General features: G+C 57.8%; 1 protein-coding gene across 5 annotated transcripts in view; it reads right to left on the reverse strand.

Annotated features, from left to right (window-relative positions):
• Nucleotides 1-1,609: 1,609 nt before the first annotated feature.
• ADAM33 (ADAM metallopeptidase domain 33) overlaps nt 1,610-21,334 on the reverse strand; it is a 31,839-nt gene continuing 12,114 nt past the window's right edge. Inside the window, exons 5-24 of one of the 5 annotated variants that reach the window (XM_088162866.1) lie at nt 20,714-20,790; nt 20,235-20,421; nt 19,705-19,770; nt 19,544-19,615; nt 18,811-18,977; nt 18,625-18,709; nt 17,926-18,068; nt 16,080-16,257; nt 15,090-15,179; nt 14,378-14,573; nt 12,564-12,672; nt 11,606-11,810; nt 8,811-8,888; nt 7,650-7,758; nt 7,096-7,246; nt 6,233-6,323; nt 4,401-4,646; nt 3,559-3,713; nt 3,121-3,138; nt 1,610-2,748 (exon numbers count right to left, since the gene is read on the reverse strand). In XM_088162866.1, coding sequence (XP_088018992.1) covers nt 2,700-2,748; nt 3,121-3,138; nt 3,559-3,713; nt 4,401-4,646; nt 6,233-6,323; nt 7,096-7,246; nt 7,650-7,758; nt 8,811-8,888; nt 11,606-11,810; nt 12,564-12,672; nt 14,378-14,573; nt 15,090-15,179; nt 16,080-16,257; nt 17,926-18,068; nt 18,625-18,709; nt 18,811-18,977; nt 19,544-19,615; nt 19,705-19,770; nt 20,235-20,421; nt 20,714-20,790 — 2,472 coding nt within the window. In that variant the 3' untranslated portion in view covers nt 1,610-2,699. Of the gene's footprint in view, nt 2,749-3,120; nt 3,139-3,558; nt 3,714-4,400; nt 4,650-6,232; nt 6,327-7,095; nt 7,247-7,649; nt 7,759-8,810; nt 8,889-11,605; nt 11,811-12,563; nt 12,673-14,377; nt 14,574-15,089; nt 15,180-16,079; nt 16,258-17,925; nt 18,069-18,624; nt 18,710-18,810; nt 18,978-19,543; nt 19,616-19,704; nt 19,771-20,234; nt 20,422-20,713; nt 20,791-21,334 lie in introns of all 5 variants that reach the window. The other 4 variants (XM_088162865.1, XM_088162864.1, XM_088162862.1 and 1 more) reach the window with 4 other exon arrangements.

Below are 21,334 nucleotides of genomic sequence, written 5' to 3' on the forward strand. Positions count from 1 at the left end.
CCAGTGTCCCCGTCCCTGTCCCAGCAGTGTCCCCACCCCTGTCCCCAGTGTCCCCACCCCTGTCCCCAGTGTCCCCTCCCCTGTCCCAGCAGGGTCCCCATCCCTGTCCCCAGGGTCCCCTCCCCTGTCCCCAGTGTCCCCTCCCCTGTCCCAGCAGGGTCCCCACCCCTGTCCCCAGTGTCCCCACCCCTGTCCCAGCAGGGTCCCCATCCCTGTCCCCAGTGTCCCCACCCCTGTCCCCAGTGTCCCCAGCCGTGTCCCAGCAGGGTCCAGCCCGGAGCTGGGCTGCACTGGCAGGGCTGTGCCAGCTCTGCTGCTCCCTGTGCCTGTCCCTGTGCTGGGAGGGCTCGTCCAGCCCCGGGACACCCCGGGGAGGGGAAGGGGCCTCGGGAAGGGTGGAGGGGTCTTTGGGCACGGCCTGTGCTGCTGGCCAGAGCAGCCCTGCGACACAAAGGGGGCTCTGCCACGTCCCCCCCCAGCCTGCACAGCTCCAGATGTGCGAGTGACCCGTGTGAGTGACCCAGCCGTGCACTGCTGGCACAGCTGGGGCACAGCTGGGGCACTGCCCGGCCTCCCTCCCCCCGGGGGCACAGGAAGGGACTGTGGTGGCCACTGAGGGGGCAGAGCCCAAGCCTGGGGACACGGGCCCAGCTCGATGGCATCAGGCAGGTCCTTGTCCCTCAGTGACCACAGCACTGTCACCCCTCCCTCTGTCACCGAGCTGGACGGGCTGATCCTCAAAGAGGATTTGTCCAATTCCATCACTGCAGGGACTTCTCCAAACGCCCTGCCCTGGGCAGGAGGAGGCAGGACACCCACGGGGAGCTGCTTCCCTCTCCAGCAGCTCAACAGGCCCTTCCTCAAGTCCCACCATGTCAGAAATCCTTGGGAGAGCCCTAAAGCAATGGGACTTTGGGAATGTTTAGGGATCAGTTCATTAATCCAGTCCTGGAGCTCAGTTCAGGTTGGATGATTCCAACCTCAATGACACTGATTTTCTGGGTTTGTTACCAGAGGAAATGTTGGATCCTTGATCCCAGCTGCCCATCCATGGATCAGGAAAGACCTGGAGGTGCCAGGGATCACAGAACCCCGGAATCATTGAGGCTGGAAAATCCCTCCAAGGTCACTGAGTCCAACCTGTGACTGATCCTCACCCTGTCCCCATCCCAGGGCACTGAGTGCCACATCCAGGGATGGGCACTCCAACCCTCCCTGGGCAGCCCCTGCCAATGCCCATTCCACCCTTTCCATGGAGAAATCCCTGCTGAAGATGCTTCAGGGAAGAACCAGATGCAACAACTTCAAAACCAGGCCTGAGGGAAGGAGAGCTTGGGTTGAGGTGGCCCCAGCCACAGCCTGTCGTGTGACAGTGGGGACAATGGAACACCAGGGCAGCTGCCTGAGGGCTGTCCCTGACCCAGGGCTGGACACGTCCCAGAAGGATTTTTCCCAGGCTGGGTGGGATCTGTGCTGGTGCAGTGACAGTCACCCACAGCTGGATCCCAGGTTTATGGGCCCCAGGGCAGGGTTAGGGTTTGGGATCTGTTCTCTCTGCTGGGGCCAGAGCCCTGGAGATCCCCTGGAGGCTGAAGGGGCAGGGGACAGAGAGCAAGAAAAGAGCCAGAGGAGCCAGGGGACTTTACAAAGTCTTTGTTGTCATTTCAGACCCTGATCGAGCCGCAGGTCAAGTCACAGGAAAGTGGCACAAACTGTGCAGGTCAACAGCACCTGGGATGGAGGGTTGGGAGGCCCTTCCAAGAATCCCTTTGTGAAACCTCACAACAGCCCTGTGAGGTAGGAAACACCCCCGGGGGGGGCTGAGGCACAGAGAAATGCAGCCAAGGCTTGGGACAAGCCAACGACAGGGGCAGGAGCAGCCCTGCTCGGGTTCCCTTGGGCAGAGGAGTGAGAGCAGCTCCCGGAGCCACTGCTGGCCTGGCCCGGGAGCGGGGAACAGGCAGCGCTGGGGGGGCTCCTGAGCCCCTCAAAAGCACCCTGGGAAGCGGCTGCCACCAGCACTTGGGGCATTCAGACATTCCCAGCCTTGCAGGTGACCCCAGCACCGTCACCTTTTCCTTGTGCAGTCGGGCAGGAGGGCGGGAGGAGCCTGAGAACTCGGATCCTTCATGGCAATGTCCCAGCACTGCGTGGCCCAGCCCAAACTGGGCACCACGTTGTTCTGTCATGGCAAACGCCTCCCCGAGACCATGGCAGCGTGGAGCTGGGGGGCTCCCCAGGCCTGCAGGAGGAGGAGGAGGAGGAGGAGGTAGCTACAAGGACACCACACGGTCACCAGGGACACCACACGGTCACCAGGGACACCACACTGTCACTGAGGACACCACACTGTCTCCAGCATCTTCCTTTGGTGGGGATGTTCACTTCCCCCGGGTGACCCCGTCCCAGCCCGTGTGCAATGTCAAGAGGATCCAAAGCTGGGAGGGAAACGGGCCAGGAAGGGCCAGGAGCTGTGGTGGGATCTCCATGGTGGAAACCCCCCCCCTGCAGCCCAGCCCTGGTGCCAATGTCCCCTGTCCACCCCCCACCACGGTTGGTGTGCTGAGTACAAATTCTGTCTTACAAAAATAGTCCTCTGGTATCAAAAGGGTTACTCAAACAAGGGACAGCCCTGTGGCCACAGCAGTGCAAATCACGAGAGCCAGCTCAGCAAGGGTGGGACAGGAGTCCTGGCATTGTCACTTCTTGGAGAAGGAGGTGGATTGGCCTTTGATGGCTGGGACTGGCCTGGAGCAAGAGGGAGCAGAGAGGAGATATTGGTGTGAGTGCAGGCCCCAGCCACCCCCAGCACCAGCTCCAGCTTCCCCAGGCCAGGAATTCCCCCATGGACACGGCCCCAAGGCTGGGCTCAGGAGTGGATCCTTGGGGCTCCCACACCCCCAGGATTCAGCAGTGCACAAGGGCTGGGGACAGGAGTGACACTGCAGAGGACCTGGACTCATGTCCCAGCTCCAAACTGGACACCCCCCACCCTCCATTCCCCGGGACACAGGGGCCCCATCCCAGCTGGGACATGTCCTGCTCCTCCAGGAGCCCCTGGGAACCAGGACTGGTCCCCATTTCCACCCCAGCAGGGCGATGTAAATGTTCTCTACTCACCTCTGAGGTGGCATCGGTCTGCAGGGGGGGAAGGAGAGAGCATCAGTGCTCATCCCTTCCCTCCCAAACCCAGCACAGCCCCAGCCAGGCTGGGAGGCCACGGGGACCCAGACCTTCCACCACCCACCCCTGGCCAGTGCTTGCCCATCCCAGCCAGACCTGGGGGGGGTCACTCCAGCCCTTCGGGATGTCCCCCCACGAGGCCCCCAGTGCCACCAGCTGATTTTCCCCATTTTCCCCCCTTCTCCCTGATTTTTCTCGATTTGCCTCATTCTCCCCTGATTTTCCCCATGTTTGGATCATTTTCTCCTGATTTTCCCCATGTTTGGATCATTCTCCCCAACTTTTCCTCCTTCCTGCCCATTTTTTTGCCTCATTCTCCGCCGATTTTCCCCATTTTTGCCTGGTTTTCCCCGGGTCTTGTCCCTCCCCACTCACTTGAGCGGCCTCGTGGGGTGGCCCGAGGCAGCGGCGCTGAGGTTGTGGGGAGGGACCGTGACCAGCAGGGTCTGCCCGTGGCCAGGGGGCAGCTCCGTGGCCAGCAGGGGAGTGCCCGGCAGGGGCCGGCGCGGGGCTGGCTGCTTTGGGACCTGCTGGGAGCACAGGGAGAGACCAAACCCCGAGAGGAACATCCATGGGGCGCCCCCAAAGCTCCGTCCCCTGCAGAGCTGGGGTCCCTCAAAGCCCAGAACAAGCCCCAAAAACCCCTAAAGATCCTCAGCTCTAAGGGATTCCTGCAAGGTTAGAGCAGCTCTGGCTCTCAGGGGTTGGGACAGCTCCTAAACTGAGCCCAAACCCAGCCTAGACCCAGCTTAAATCCAGCCCAACCCCAGCCTAGACCCAGCTTAAATCCAGCACAAACCCATTCCAAACCCAGCACAAACCCAGCCCCGATCCAGCCCAAATCCAGACCAGACCCTACCCAGATCCAGACCCAACCCTAACCCAGTCCACACCCAGCCCAGACCCAGAACCAGTCCACACCCAGCCCACACCCAGCTCAAACCCAATCCAAACCCAACCCAAATCCAGCCCAAACTCAGCTCAGATCCAGCCCAAACCCAACCCAAATTCAGACCAAACCCACCCCAAGGCCAGCCTAAACCCAGCCCAGACCCAGCCCAAACCCAATCCAAACCCAGCACAAATCCAGCCCAAACCCAACCCAAATTCAGACCAAACCCAGCCCAAACGAACCCAAACCCACCTCAAACCCAACCTAAACCCACCTCAAGCCCAGCCCAGACCCAATCCAAGCCCAGCCCAGCCCCAGGGCTCACCTGCGGGGTCCTCACGGGGCTGCAGGGAAGAGGTTTCCTGGGAGGTGGCAGCTTGGCCTGGGAGGCGCCGGCTTTGGGGGGGACCAGGGGTGATCTGCTGGCTGGGGGAGGGGGCCTGGCGGGTTTGGGGTCCCTGGGACGGGGGGGGATGGGATGGGGAGCGGGGCGGAGGGGGTGGACGACATTGATGGGCTGAGAGCCGGGCGGGGCAGCGCTGGATTTGGGGAGGAAGGCGGTCCCTGGACCCTGCTGGGGGGAGAAAACAGAACTGGGGGAAGGTCCTGGGTTCAGCCTCATGGCCCCTGTTCCCCTGGGTTGTCTCACAACAATCCAGGATGTGACCAAAAGTCTGGATTCTGTCAGCATTGGTTAAAACGAGGTGTGGCAGTGATCCCTTAATTTCAAAATGATAATAATTTGGAGAGAGGGAGTTTACATTCTCTATTAAAAAAAAAAAGCTCCTGCCTTTCTTGGCAGACACCTGTCTTTCAAACCAAGACATGGGTGATGAGCTGAACTGCACATGCCCCGTTTGTTTTCCTGGGTGATGAACACTGCTGTCCCCTCCAGGCCTGGGCTCTGCTTTTACAGCCACCACTTTCACCATCCCAGCCCAAAGCTGAGGTGGTGCTCAGTGCTGAACCTGCCAGAGTTGATGGTTGGATTTGATGATCTTAGAAATGGACATGAGAGGGCATTTCCAGCCTTCCTGGCTCTCTCATTCTGTGTTTGCTCCTCACTCACCCCATGGGAACACACAGGGATGAGAAACGTGCTGGAGATCCAGAGCACGAGCAGCTCTGGTGAATCCACACCAGCAGATGGAAAATAGCATCCAAAAATCCTGAATTCTTCCTAAATTTAGCCCTGGTGCTCAAAAAGCACCAGTGGATGCTAAAAGTTAAAAATTCACTGAAGTGTGGTACAGGATAAATAAAAGAACTTCTGGAAAATGAGGGAATAACCAAATGAAGGAATAATCAAACCAAGAGCAATGACCCAGAAAGGAACAACAGGACACCATAAATCAAACTACAGAGCCAAAGAGCGACTTGGTTTGAATTTTGGGCTCATTAATATCATTAACACCAACCCCACCCTACCACAGGCTGTGATCATCCCTCACTCCCATCCATCCCTTTTCCATACAGGAAATTTCCCAGTGGAGGCTCCTGGCGATCACCAGGGGAGTTTGAGCTCAGTAAATTCAGTTTTAGGAGGGATGGGCACAGCTGGCCCTGGGCTCAGTGCAGACACGAGGCAGGACCAGCACAGGGCACCAGGGCTTGCCCAGGTCCTGGGAGCAGATGGGATGTGCACAGGCCTCACATCCCAGCAGGGAAAACAAACCTGGCAGTGAGTTATCACTGATCTGAATGAGTTATCACTGATCTTAATGAGTTATCATTGATCTTAGTGAGTTATCACTGCCTTTGGTGTGTTATCACTGATCTTAATGAGTTATCACTGATCTTAGTGAGTTATCATTGATCTGAATGAGTTATCATTGATCTTAATGAGTTATCACTGATCTGAATGAGTTATCACTGATCTTAGTGAGTTATCACTGATCTGAATGAGTTATCATTGATCTTAATGAGTTATCATTGATCTTAATGAGTTATCACTGATCTTAATGAGTTATCATTGATCTTAATGACTTATCACTGATCTTAATGAGTTGTCACTGATCTTGGTGAGTTATCATTGATCTGAATAAGTTATCATTGATCTTAGTGAGTTATCACTGATCTTAATGAGTTGTCACTGCCTTTAATGAGTTATCACTGCCCTCAGTGAGTTACCACTGCCCTTAGGGAGCTGTCACTGACCTTGGCAGGGTGGCTGGAGGCTGAAATGTTCCTCAGGGTGAAAGCAGCTTTGGGACGGGCACTGCTCGACTTCCGGCCGATGGATTTGTTCCTGCTGGGGATGAGGGACGTGGCACAATAAAGCAACGAGGTGAGCAACTCCTGTCTCAATTAACAGCTCATTAACAGCCAGCCCACAGTGCCGGGGAGCAGGGCTGGTCAGTGTGTGATGGGCAGCCTGGAGGAATGAAATTCTCCTTCATACCAGGCCCCCTTCACCACTCCCTGGGACTGCCCTGTCCAGGGGACCATTGGTGTCCTGGGCTCAGGGAACTGAGCCTCGGATTTCCCAGGACAAAATTGTTCAGACTCACCCCGGGGTCTGTGCAGCACCAGCTCCCCACACCCAGTGCCAGGCTGGGTGAGACAGACCCAGATCCCAGGGGGTGAAACAATCCCAAATCCCAATGGGTGAAACAATCCCAAATCCCAATGGATGAGACAGTCCCAGATCCCTCTGGGTGAGACAGACCCAGATCCCAGGGGGTGAAACAATCCCAAATCCCAATGGATGAGACAATCCCAGATCCCAATGGATGAGACAATCCCAGATCCCAATGGGTGAGACAATCCCAAATCCCAATGGATGAGACAATCCCAGATCCCAATGGATGAGACAATCCCAAATCCCAATGGGTGAAACAATCCCAAATCCCAATGGGTGAGACAATCCCAGATCCCAATGGATGAGACAATCCCAAATCCCAATGGGTGAGACAATCCAAGATCCCTCTGGGTGAAACAATCCCAGATCCCAATGGATGAGACAATCCCAGATCCCAGGGGGTGCTCGGCTGAGGGGGATTTTGGGGTGCCCCACACACCTGCAGCCCCCGTGGCTCCTGTGCCTCGTCTCCTTGATCCACCTGCTGAGCAGGGAGTTCTCCTGCTGGTACCAGTAGTAGATGCTCAGCATCAGGGCGGGCAGCAGGAACAGGGAGATGACAACCAGGGCCATCAGGGTGGACTCGTGGTCTGGCAGGGCAAGCACAGGGGCCAGTGAGGGGCTGAGGCCTCACCGTGTGAGTGGTGGCCCCATCTGCCCATTCCTGGCCCCCCGAGCCGGAGCCATCCCTGCTGGCCACACCTCCAGGAAGGGGACAGACCCTCAGTGGCCTCTGATGACAACGGGTGGCCACCAACAGCCAGAGCTGGGCACAGCCTGGGGGGCTGCCTGGAGAGGTCCCACCCAACCCCTCTGAGAGCACCCAGCCCCCTCTGGCACCTCTGCAGCCCCTCTGAGAGCACCCAGCCCCCCCTGGCACCTCTGCAGCCCCTCTGAGAGCACCCAGCCCCCCCTGGCACCACTGCAGCCCCTCTGAGAGCACCCAGCCCCCCCGGCACCTCTGCAGCCCCTGGGGCACAGGCTGTGACTCACGGTGGCTCTGCACGGGGCCACTGTCCACGCTGCCCCCCAGGCCTGGCTTCTCACAGAACGGGGGGGCCCAGCCCGGGTCACAGTGACAGTTCTTGTTGCTGTTGCAGACCTGGGGACAGAGGAGAGGCTTGGACACCACCAGGATGTGTGGAAATGATGGTGCAGGGGGCAGGGATGGACAGATGGTGACAGAATCTGGGCTGAAGAAGCCTCACCCCTGACAATGGACATGACAGAATCCTGGGGTGGTTTGGGCTGGAAGGGACCCCAAAGCTCCTCCAGTGCCACCCCTGCCATGGTGTGACACCTCCCACTGTCCCAGTGTCCAGCCTGGCCTTGGGCACTGCCAGGGATCCAGGGGCAGCCACAGCTGCTCTGGGCACCCTGTGCCAGCCCTGCCCACCCTGCCAGGGAACAATTCCTGCCCCAAATCCCATCAATATCCCATCTACATCTCTTCTTTCAGCTTGAAGCCATTCCCCCCAATCCTGTCACTCCCTGCCCATGCCAAAAGTCACTCTCTCTCTTTTTTATCAGCCCCTTTTTAGTGCTGGAAGGTGCCAGAAGGTCTCCCCTGACCTTTCCCTTCTCCAGGCTGACCAGCCCCAGCTCTGAGAGCCTTAACCAGGCTGGGCAGAACAAAATGGTAGCAGTGCATGTTTTACCTGGCACAAAAGGGTTCATCAGATGTTTTAGGAGCCACATCCCTGCCATAACCCAGCAGGAATTCCCACAGCATTTCTGTTGCCTCGTGTGACAAATCCCTGCTCTCCACTGAGCTCAAACCACTGGAACGTTTCAGCTTTGGAGAACGGTGTCTCCTCCCATCCCTGAACCATTTCCCTGCCTTTCTGCTCTCCCACTTCTCTTTCCAGCTCTTGTTTTGCTCTCAGGGGGACCAGGCACCTGCTCTGAGCCCCAAACACTCTCCAGCTCAGATCAGACCCTGATCAGATCCAAGTTCTGCAGATGATCCTCACACCACCACCCATCTCCTTCCCCTCACTGGGACACGGGGGAGAAATCCCAAATCCCAGAGCCCCGCCTGGAGCTGGCACATGGGGCAGGTCTGAAAGGCAGAAATCCGGGGCCCATCCCTGGGGGATCGGGTTTGGCTCAAAGGCCCGCAGCTCCCAGCAGGAATTGCTGGGAAGGGCTCACCCCGTGGCCGTGGCAGCGGGACACGCACTTCTCCAGCTCGAACAGCGACACGTTCTGGCAGCGGCGGTCCTTGCACACCTGGGAGGGACACGAGGGCTCAGGTGAGTCAGACAAGGAGCCACGACAGGGGACTGGTGGCACTGTGGGGGTTCTCCAAAGGGTCAGACTGATGGAAAATGCAGGGTGGGGAAATTGTTCCAGCCCGTGGATTTCACTCCCTTTCCCTGTCCAGGACCCCAGGCACCACCACTCCCAGCCCCTCCACACACAGCCCACCTGCAGCTCCTGTAAAACCATTTCCCACCTGGCCCCAAAACCCAGGCACTGGCCAAAATAAACAATGCTGGATTTCAGATTTCCTCAGGAAAATGTCACTGTTCTGGCCTTCCCAATGAAAATTTCACTGTTCAAGAGCCAAGCAGGGAAAGCTGTGTCTGCACAGCCAGCTCTCCCTGGAGCACATCCCTCCTTCCAGCAGCCTCTGCCCTCTCAGCTCAACTGACCCCTCTAAAGGCCTTGGAGACACAGGGGCAGCAGAGACCAATGCCCAGGTAGCCCTGGATTTGTCACATTGGTTCCTGGCAGAGATCTCCTGTTTCCTCTGGGAAACAATCTCTTCATAGGAGGGATGGTTTCCATCATCCATTCATCCATCATCCATCCATCATCCATCATCCATCCATCATCCATCATCCATCCATCATCCATCATGCATCATCCATCCATCATCCATCCATCCATCATCCATCCATCATCCATCCATCATCCATCATCCATCATCCATCCATCCATCATCCATCCATCATCCATCATCCATCCATCATCCATCCATCATCCATCCATCATCCATCCATCATCCATCCATCATCCATCCATCATCCATCCATCATCCATCATTCATCCATCCATCATCCATCATCCATCATCCATCCATCATCCATCATCCATCATCCATCATCCATCATCCATCATCCATCCATCATCCATCCATCCATCATCCATCCATCATCCATCATCCATCCATCATCCATCCATCATCCATCCATCCATCATCCATCCATCATCCATCATCCATCCATCATCCATCCATCATCCATCCATCATCCATCCATCATCCATCATCCATCATCCATCCATCATCCATCCATCATCCATCCATCATCCATCATCCATCATCCATCATCCATCCATCCATCCATCATCCATCCATCCATCATCCATCATGCATCATCCATCCATCATCCATCATCCATCCATCATCCATCAATCCATCATCCATCCATCATCCATCATCCATCATCCATCCATCTCTCCATCCATCCATCCATCATCCATCCATCTCTCCATCCATCAATCCATCATCCATCCATCATCCATCATGCATCATCCATCCATCATCCATCCATCCATCATCCATCCATCATCCATCAATCCATCATCCATCATCCATCATGCATCATCCATCCATCATCCATCATCCATCATCCATCATCCATCCATCCATCATCCATCCATCCATCATCCATCCATCCATCCATCATCCATCCATCATCCATCCATCCATCATCCATCCATCTCTCCATCCATCAATCCATCATCCATCCATCATGCATCATCCATCATCCATCATCCATCCATCATCCATCATCCATTCATCATCCATCCATCCATCATCCATCCATCATCCATCCATCCATCATCCATCCATCATCCATCCATCCATCCATCATGCATCATCCATCCATCATCCATCAATCCATCATCCATCATCCATCCATCCATCATCCATCCATCATCCATCCATCATCCATCAATCCATCATCCATCATCCATCCATCATCCATCCATCATCCATCATCCATCCATCATCCATCCATCATCCATCCATCCATCCATCATCCATCCATCCATCATCCATCATCCATCATCCATCCATCATCCATCATCCATCCATCATCCATCCATCATCCATCAATCCATCATCCATCCATCATCCATCATCCATCCATCATCCATCAATCCATCATCCATCCATCATCCATCATCCATCCATCATCCATCCATCATCCATCCATCATCCATCATCCATCCATCATCCATCATCCATCCATCATCCATCCATCATCCATCCATCATCCATCATCCATCCATCATCCATCCATCATCCATCATCCATCCATCATCCATCCATCATCCATCATCCATCATCCATCCATCTCTCCATCCATCCATCCATCCATCATCCATCATCCATCCATCCATCCATCATCCATCCATCCATCATCCATCATCCATCATCCATCCATCTCTCCATCCATCCATCCATCCATCATCCATCCATCCATCATCCATCATCCATCATCCATCATCCATCCATCTCTCCATCCATCCATCCATCCATCCATCCATCATCCATCATCCATCCATCCATCCAATCCTGGGGCCATTCCCACTGGGGTTGCTCCACTCTGAATTGATTTGTTGAAGAGTCTTGGAGGCCAGAGGAACAATTTGGTGGTCTAAACATTCTGAGTATTTGGCACTGCCCACAAATGCCCAGGTGAGAAGAACCTGGTGGCCCACAAACACCTGGTGACAGCAGGTGAGGAGTCACTGAGCCTGCAGGTGTGGAAGGAACCACATCCCTGGGCCTGGCTGTGACCAGAGGAGCCCTGTGCACCCTGGGGCTGGCTCAGAGCCCTGAGGTGGTGATCTGCAGGACAGCCCACCCAGGAGGGGACACTCACCCGGGGGGGGACACTCACCCAGGAGGGACACTCAGGGGGGACACTCACCATCCCATCTCCACACTTGGTGCCCGTCAGGACCAGCCCGGGGTCGGACAGGTCCTCCTGGTCGTCCTTGGCGCTGTAGACGAAGGTGCCCCTGCACTTGACCTCGCGGCCCTTGAAGCGGATCGTGGTGTCAATGGACACCGTGTTGGTCCCCTGTGGCTTCTTGGCAGAGCTCTGGCACTGGATCTTCCCACACATGGCATCCCTGGAGCGGGCACAGCCGAGGGGAGCTGGGAGCCCTCACCATCCCAGCCCCCCCATCCCACACCTGTGGGATCGTTCCCACTGGATTTATGGCCACGCTGGGGACGTTCAGGGGGTTAAATGGACAGAAATGGTGGAGGGAACAGCCAGGGGGAGGCTCCAACATCCCTGCAATCACTGGGAATCCCAGAGAGCACACACTTCCCAAAAACACAGGGAACCCCAAAGTGCACACACTCCCTAAAAAACACAGGGAATCCCAAGGAGCACACATTTCCCAAAAACACAGGGAACCTCAGAGAGCACACACTTCCCAAAAACACAGGGAATCCCAGAGAGCACACACTTCCCAAAAACACAGGGAACCCCAGAGAGCACACACTCCCTAAAAACACAGGGAACCTCAGAGAGCACACACTCCCTAAAAACACAGGGAATCCCAGAGAGCACACACTTCCCAAAAACACAGGGAATCCCAAGGAACACACACTCCCTAAAAACACAGGGAATCCCAGAGAGCACACACTCCCTAAAAACACCTCCCTGCACTGGCTTTGATTTTCCATGGGGAGCTGGGAGGTGCTCGTGGTGGCACAATGGAATCACAGGATCCTTGGGTTGGGGAAGAGCCTGAGATCTCTGTCTGGGGACAGAGCCCAGGAGGGTCCTGGTGGCTCCCTTGAGGTGGGGCACTGCCAGTGCCCTGGCAGGGTGGCAGGGGCGGGAGGGGTCTCAGGGCCAGCGCTGCACCCACCTCTTGTCACACTTGACGTAGCGGCCCTGGCTGTCCTTGCCGCAGTTGCCGTAGGTGTTCCCAGCCATGTTCACGTCCTGGAAACAGGCATCGGGGGCTGGCCACGCTCCTGCACACAGGGAAAGCTCCTGGGGAATGCAGCCAAAACCCCACAGCACAGCTGGGTGCTCAGGCAGGGCTGGCACAGGGTGCCCAGAGCAGCTGGGGCTGCCCCTGGATCCCTGGCAGTGCCCAGGGCCAGGTTGGACACTGGGGCACCATGCAAGGGTCCCCCAGGAGCTGCTGCTGGGGGTGCCAGGCTGAGGACAGGAGGGAGGAAATTCCCTTTTTCTGGAGTCTTGTGGAAGATTTTGGTCATTGAATGGTTTGGGCTGGAAGAGATCTCAAAGCCCACCCAGTTCCACCCCTGCAATGGTAAATGAGACTGACAGTACTGCAGATTGAATCAGCACGTGCAGCTTGGCAACGAGGATGCCCTGGCAAGAGCAAACAGCTCTGACTGCAGGAAGATTGAATCAAGTCGGGCTTAGGGGAAATAAGATTTTACTTAAGTGAAAATGTAAAGTTTGTCTATGTGATGGTTAACTAGATGAGTGTAGTAAAATATTACCAGCCTTCTACAAATGGTAAATAAGCTCAGTAAAAATTGGATCTGATCAACACTCAGTGTGCCCATCTCTGTCTCGTGGTCGATACCTGCCATGGCAGGGACACCTCCCACTATCCCTGGGTGTTCCAAGCCCTGGGGCACTGCCAGGGATCCAGGGGCACCCCCAGCCCCATGGGCAGGACCCCAAGGACTACAGCTGGGCAGGGTGGGAGCCAGACAGGGCACTGAGCACTGACCTGGCCCCCAGAGCTGCACACACTGCTGCTGTGGGTCACACACAGAGCACTGACCTGGCCCCAGAGCTGCACACACTGCTGCTGTGGGTCACAGAACACTGACCTGGCCCCCAGAGCTGCACACACTGCTGCTGTGGGTCACACACAGACTGACCTGGCCCCAGAGCTGCACACACTGCTGCTGTGGGTCACACACAGACTGACCTGGCCCCCAGAGCTGCACACACTGCTGCTGTGGGTCACAGAACACTGACCTGGCCCCCAGAGCTGCACACACTGCTGCTGTGGGTCACACACAGAGCACTGACCTGGCCCCCAGAGCTGCACACACTGCTGCTGTGGGTCACACACAGAGCACTGACCTGGCCCCCAGAGCTGCACACACTGCTGCTGTGGGTCACACACAGACAGACCTGGCCCCAGAGCTGCACACACTGCTGCTGTGGGTCACACACAGACTGACCTGGCCCCAGAGCTGCACACACTGCTGCTGTGGGTCACAGAACACTGACCTGGCCCCCAGAGCTGCACACACTGCTGCTGTGGGTCACAGAACACTGACCTGGCCCCCAGAGCTGCACACACTGCTGCTGTGGGTCACACACAGACTGACCTGGCCCCAGAGCTGCACACACTGCTGCTGTGGGTCACACACAGACTGACCTGGCCCCAGAGCTGCACACACTGCTGCTGTGGGTCACACACAGACTGACCTGGCCCCCAGAGCTGCACACACTGCTGCTGTGGGTCACACACAGAGCACTGACCTGGCCCCCAGAGCTGCACACACTGCTGCTGTGGGTCACAGAGCACTGACCTGGCCCCCAGAGCTGCACACACTGCTGCTGTGGGTCACAGAACACTGACCTGGCCCCCAGAGCTGCACACACTGCTGCTGTGGGTCACACACAGACTGACCTGGCCCCAGAGCTGCACACACTGCTGCTGTGGGTCACACACAGACTGACCTGGCCCCCAGAGCTGCACACACTGCTGCTGGTGGGTCATGCACATGCCGGTGCTGCAGTAGGCGTGGCCGTGGGCGCACTCGGAGCCGTCCAGCAGGTACACGTTGGCCGGGCAGTACGGGGAGGCTCCGGTGCAGAATTCGGGCAGGTCACAGGATCCCGCAGCCTCCCTGCACATCGTCCCTGCCGCCTTCAGCTGCGGGGGACAGGGCAGGGTCAGCGCACAGCCAGGGGGACCCGCCGTGCTTCCTGGCACAGCTGGCACAGCTGGCACAGCTGGCACAGCTGGCGGCCGTCAACACCTCACGGGTGCCCCGGGAGCCTGCTGGGGGCTGTACAGGGACACATTCCTCAGCTGGGCCTCGGCCACAAAGCTGGGATTCTCCTGGGGAGGGAGCTTGGGACAGGACACAGGGAATGGCTCCCAGGGTGGATTGGACATTGGGGTTTGGAGCAGCCTGGGACAGTGGGAGGTGTCCCTGCCATGGCAGGGGTGGGACTGGGTGGGATTTGAGGTCCCTCCCACCCAGCCCATGCCAGGATTCTCCTGCAGGCACAAAGCTGCCCATGAGCCCTGCCCATGGGGCACAGGGACTGTGACCTTAGGGACAAGCACAGGAGTCCCAAGGGAATGGCAGGGTCGGGACCCACCTCATCCCCTGGGCACAGGGTGGGCACAGGGTGGGCACAGGGTGGCAGGGTGGGGTCTCACCTTGCAGCTGTGGCAGCAGTCACCGTGGGCACACTGGGCCCCCTCCTTGAGCGTGCAGTTGTGAGCATTGCAGCAGGGGTTGGTGCATTCCTGCATGGAGAGGACAACTCCATGGGCAAAGGCTCCATCCCTTCCCCTTGATCCCAAAGGTTCCATCCCTTCCTCTGGGTCCCAAAGGTTCCATCCCTTCCTCTGGGTCCCAAAGGCTCCATCCCTTCCTCTGGGTCCCAAAGGTTCCATCCCTTCCCCCTGAGTCCCAAAGGTTCCATCCCTTCCCCCTGGGTCCCAAAGGTTCCATCCCTTCCCCCTGAGTCCCAAAGGTTCCATCCCTTCCCCCTGAGTCCCAAAGGCTCCATCCCTTCCCCTGGTCCCAAAGGTTCCATCCCTTCCCCTTGATCCCAAAGGTTCCATCCCTTCCCCCTGAGTCCCAAAGGTTCCATCCCTTCCCCTGGGTCCCAAAGGTTCCATCCCTTCCCCTGGTCCCAAAGGTTCCATCCCTTCCCCCTGGGTCCCAAAGATTCCATCCCTTACCCAGAGCTGCCCCCAGCCCCTTCCCCACCCATCACAGCACTGCCCTTCTCATCCTGCAGTGGGGGAAACTGAGGCACGGGGGGCATGAGGAAGAACTGGGCACTCAAGGGAAAAGTCAAGGAGAAATCAGGACTGGGATAAATGGATTCAGGGACTGGGAAAAGCCCTTGGGATGGAGCCCCTGTGCTGGCAGCCAACCCTTCTTTGGAAATGCCCAGTGCAGGAATTCCCTCAGCTGAGATGGGCTGCAGGAGGGTCCCTCTGTACCCCAATCCCACAAGAAAATCTCTGTATCCCAAATCCCTGCAGAGTCACTCTGTACCCCAATCCCTGCAGGACCCCTCTGTACCCCAAATCCCATCAGGACCCTCTGTACCCTAATCCCATTATAACCCCTCTGTACCCCAAATCCCATTATAACCCCTCTGTACCCCAAATCCCATCAGGACCCCTCTGTACCTCCACCTCCCCGCAGTCACAGTCCTCTCCCTCCTCCCTGAAGCCATTGCCACATTTCCGTGCCACCACCAGGTCCTTGGTGTCGGGCAGGTTGAAGAGGCACATCCCCCCTCCCTTCTGGAAGTAATTCTCCAGCTGCCTCTTGCTGCAGGAGCTGAACACGCGGGGGAAGGGGTGCCTGTGTGGGGAAAGGGGGAGCAGGGCCGGGGCAAGGTGGGCAGTCAGGGAGAAATGGGGATTTAGGACATGGGCAGAGTGGCACAAAGCCTGCCAGGAGCAGATTCCCCACTGTGCAGTGAGCCCAGGAACCCCTCCCAGCCCAGCTGGCACAGCCACACCAAGAGCCAGGGCACAATTCTGAGCCAGAACCCTCAGGAATGGGGTGGGGGGCAGGCACAGCCTCTGTCCATCACCCCTGGGACATCAGTCCCCCCATCCTGAGACTGGAACCCCCCTGGGGTGAGCCCCAACCAGCCCAGCACTGCTGCAGGTGTCACCTCTGCCCTGGGGCACCACAACCCCCCCGAGCCACCCACAGGGCAGGGCCCCACACCTGCGGGGCCCCTCTGCTCCCCACACAGCTCAAACCAACCAAACTCTTCCTGTTCTCACTGAACCACAGCTGCAAACACCCACCTGGGCTGGCATGGGCGAGTCACTTAAATTAAAGAAATACAGAAAACAAAAAAACACCCAAAAAACACCCAGAGAGCAGCAAAAAAAAAAAAAAATAGAGCCTACAATGTGCAAGGAGCTGAGAAAAACTCATTTCACCTCAGGACAAACACTCATTTTCTACAGAACCTCTGAGCAAGATTCTTCTCTAATTTCACCGTTTGGGGGGTTTGGTGGTTTATGAAGAAGAAGGAAGCATTTCCTCCTGCTTAGAAACAGTCTCATTTCCTCTTAAAGCTGAAAAAAATTTTCATATCAGGACATCTCATTCTCGAGATGACTCAGAGGACATTTTATAAAAGAGTTTTGAAATCTCCTGAGCTGGAGGGAGACCTGTAAGTGCCTGCAGCTCATGGAGGCTGAGCAGGCCAATGTCCCCTGTTTGTATTTGTACATGTTCACATTCATGGCTGTGCAATAGGGACGGCCTGAGCAGTCAGAAATGTGCTTTTCCCCCCACAATCTGCCCAGGTTGAATCCTGTGGGGTCAATGCCAGGGTCTGGCAGCCCTGAAACCACAACTGGGGTCCCACTGTTGCTTCCCAATAGGAAGAGCAGGTGGGTTCAAATACCAGGGAATAAACAGGGAATAAACAGGGAGTACAATCCCTGCTTTTCCTCAGTGCAGGGATATCTGGGATGGGTGAATCACCAGGAGCTGGAAATCCCAAAGGGAGGAGGACTCTGGAAAGGAAACTGGCACCAGCCAGATGGGTTATGGTGCCACCCCATCCATGTTCAGGGACACCTCAGCTGTCCCAGGGGGATCCAACCTGGCCTTGGGAACTGCCAGGGATCCAGGGGCAGCCCCAGCAAATCTGGGAATTGCAGCCCAGGCAGGAATTCCTTCCCAAGATCCCAGCCCAATCTCCCCTTTCCCAGTGGGAGCCATTCCCTGGGTCCTGTCCCTCCAGGCCTTGTCCCCAATTCCAGCTCTCCTGGAGCCCCTGCAGGGACTCTGAGCATTCCCTGCAATTTTCCCTTCTCCAGGGGAACATTCCCAGCTCTCCCAGAGCAGAGGTGACAACATTCCCTGCCCACCCCCACCTGCACACAGCACCCACAGCCTGCTGGTGGCTTTGGGGACACTCCCAGGGCATTGGGGACACACGCAGGACTTTGGAGACACTCCTGGGGCATTGGGGACACTGCCGGGGCCAGCCCCACTCACCCGGTGGCTGCTGCCATGACACAGCCGCCCTGCTCCGGGGTGGCCTCCACGCAGCAGCCCTGGCTGTCGTGGACCATGCCGAAGTTGTGGCCGATCTCGTGGGCCATGGTGGCCGCGGCTCCGATGGGCTGCTCCGCGTGGTCCTGGGGACCGGGGCAAGGGCACGGGTCAGCACGGCCAGCACGGGCAGGGGACAGGGCCACCCACAGCAGGGATGGGGGATAAAGGCACCACACGGCCCTGGGATGCAGCTGGACCCCGCAGGAGGAGGAGGAGGAGGAGGAGGGCTTGGAGGGCAGAAATGGGGTTGGGACTCCTGAGATTCCAGTGTTGGGGAGCTCTTGGCTGGAGCCAATTTAAATCCCGGGGCACATCCCAAAGCCCAGACACCGGGGTGTCCCCCACCACCCTGCCCAGGGATCAAAGGTCACCAAGGCCACCCCGACCACCCCATCGTGCCCAGGGCCACCATCAGGAGCAGGAGAAGTTATCTGGGCAGGGGTGGCCCCAGAAATGCAGGCAGGGAGCAGGCAGGGGCTGCCAGCTGGGGATGAGGCTGGACCTGGGCTGGGAGACCTTGACCAGCCCCTGCCCGCCCCACCGGAGGGGTCAGGAGCTACAGCATCGTCCCTCACCTTCAGGCTGCCCCCAGACCCCCCCCCCCCCAGGCCGGGGTGGCACAGGGACCCCTCCCCTTACCACGCTGACCCCCCCGGAGTTGTCGGCGCTGCACATCCCCTCCAGCGGAGCCATTCCGATGGTGGTGCCCCCGAACGTCTTCCCCCTGCCCGGGCAGGACAACGGGGCACTTCAGCACCCAGGGGTGGGTTTGGAGTGCCAGCCCCAGCTGGGACCCCCAGCCCGTGTCCCCAGCCCAGGACCCACGTCAGCAGCTGGGCATTGTCGTGTTTCTTGCGTGCCCTCAGCGATTTCTTCCACTGCAGGAACGCCCAGAGCGTGGCGTTGGCGTCGCTGCTCACCGCGCACTGGTCCCGCTCCGTCCACACCTCCAGCCCAATCAGGGCCACCTTGATGTTCAGCAGCCTGTAGAACTGCGGGAGGGGACAGCTGCAGGGCGTGGGGACAGGAATTGCCCGGGCACCCTCCCTCCCTGGTGTGGCCGTGTTCCCTCTGGCTGTGACTGCAGAGCACACCTGTCCCAAAACAGGCACAGGTGGAGCCAGCCAGGGTGGCACAAAGTGACAACACCTCCGTGTGTCCCTTCTGTGCCAAAGATGGTGGCACTGATCCCAGGCAGGGCCCAGTGAACGCTCCCCTGTGAGCTCAGCCCAGGGGGACAAAGCCCTTCCCGTGCTCTGAGAAATCCCCAAGTCCCTGATGGGAGGCCAAGCCCTGGCACAGCTGCCCAGGGCAGGGCTGGAGTTCCCATCCTTCAAGGATGGGGATTTAAAGTCTTTTAAATTTGGGGATTTAAAGCCGTGTGCATGTGGCACTTGGGGACATGGGCAGTGGTGGCCTTGGCAGTGCTGGGCATGGATGGACTCAAAGGACTTCAAGATCTTTTCCTGCATTAACAATTCCATAATTTGATGATTCCTTGCCCTGGTGGCACGGGGACAGTCCCTGAGGGCCACAGGGGGGGCTGCAGGTGCCTCACCTTGTCCACGTAGTTTGCGATCTCCACGATGCGCTGCTTGGTGTGGCCCAGGTTGAGGTTCTGGTTCCTGTACTGGAGAGAGATGAGGATGAGGAAGGGTCACGGGGTAAATCCAGGGTGGGGACACAGAGGGAGCCTGGTTTTCTGTCCCCAGCACTCACCAGGGTGTGATCAGCAACGATGAAGAGCTCCATGTACTTCATGGTCCTCCAGGCATCTCTCCTGGCCTGCGGGCACACACAGGGCTCAGCAAAGAGGGGCAGCCCTCGGCTCTGGGCACCCTCCAGGCACCAGAGCAGCCCAGGAGGGACAGCTGAGAGGGGAAACTGAGGCACAAGGTGACAGGGAACCTTTGGGTGACCTCGTGTCATGTCCCACACCGTGGGACATCAGACCCAACCCAGGTGTCCTCTGGGCTCTCCTGCCCAAACTCAAGCCACCCACACGGACCCTCCCAGCCCACGTGCCTGCACAGCCCTGCCCAGCACATGGCAGCAGTGCCAGGAGACCCTGCCAGGCCTCTGCCTGTCCCCAGACACGTCCCGAGAGGATTTACCCACGTGGATTTACCATGAGGATTTATCCATGAGGATTTACCTGTGGGGATTTATCCATGAGGATTTACCCATGTGGATTTACCATGAGGATTTCCCTGAGAATTTACCATTAGGATTTCCCTGAGTGGATTTACCCGTGGGTGCTGTGGCTGGAAGAGCTGGGCAATGCCAGCCATGGTGCTCCCCAGCTCCTGGCCGTGCCCACAGGTGCCCCCTGGCATGGGCAGGTGCTCTGCTCGGTGGATGAGGTGCACACCTGGCTCGGGGCTCCCCAGGGGTCTCAGGTAGTAGCTGCTGTTGCTGCTCAGCACGATGAGGCCCCTGGAAATGGGAACAGCCCCAATGGCTCCCGTGCTGCCTCCACCCCACAAACCCTGGCACATCAGCCTGGTCCATACCCCAGGTGGGAGCAGGGACAAGAGCTGGGGATCTCCTTCCTCCCTACCCTACTCCTTCCCCCATTCCCAATCCCCCATTCCCAGTTCCCCCATTCCCAATTCCCATTCCCCATTCCCAGTTCCCCCATTCCCAGTTCCCCGATTCCCATTCCCAGTTCCCCGATTCCCATTCCCAGTTCCCCCATTCCCATTTTCCATTCCCAGTTCCCCCATACCGGATTCCTGAGCAGGTGCTGATCACGACCCAGGAGCCGCGGTGGCCTCGGACGTGGCCGTGGTAGTGACAGTGCTCCTGGAGAGAGGGGACACCTTCCTAGAGCAGCAGCCCCCACGAGCTGATCCCAGAAAGCTCCCAGGAAAGCTCCCCTTTTCCATTTCCCCATTTCCCCTTTTCCATCTCCCCATCTCCATCTCCCCATTTCCATTTCCCATTCCCATCTCCCCATTCCCTTTTCCCATTTCCATCTCCCCATTCCCATTCCCATTCCCCTCTCCCCATTCCCATCTCCCCATTTCCATTTCCCATTCCCATCTCCCCATTCCCTTTTCCCATTTCCATCTCCCCATTCCCATTCCCCTCTCCCCATTCCCATCTCCCCATTCCCATCTCCCATTGCCCTCTCCCCGCAGCAGGGGCGGGAGCAGCCGGAGTTCAGCCGGGGCCAGGGCGGAGCTCTCGGCGCTGGGAGGGTGACAAGAGGCGCTGGGGACAGGGGGAGCGCCGGTGCCGCCCGTGTTTGTGTCCCGGGCCGGGAGCCGCAGGAGCCGCATTCCTGCGGTCGGGAACCTCCCCCACCCTCCCGGAGCGCCTCTGGCTCCGTCCCGAGTGCCCGAAC

The sequence above is a fragment of the Sturnus vulgaris genome, chromosome 4, assembly GCF_052056855.1.
Source record: "Sturnus vulgaris isolate bStuVul1 chromosome 4, bStuVul1.hap1, whole genome shotgun sequence".
Taxonomy (NCBI): domain Eukaryota; kingdom Metazoa; phylum Chordata; class Aves; order Passeriformes; family Sturnidae; genus Sturnus; species Sturnus vulgaris.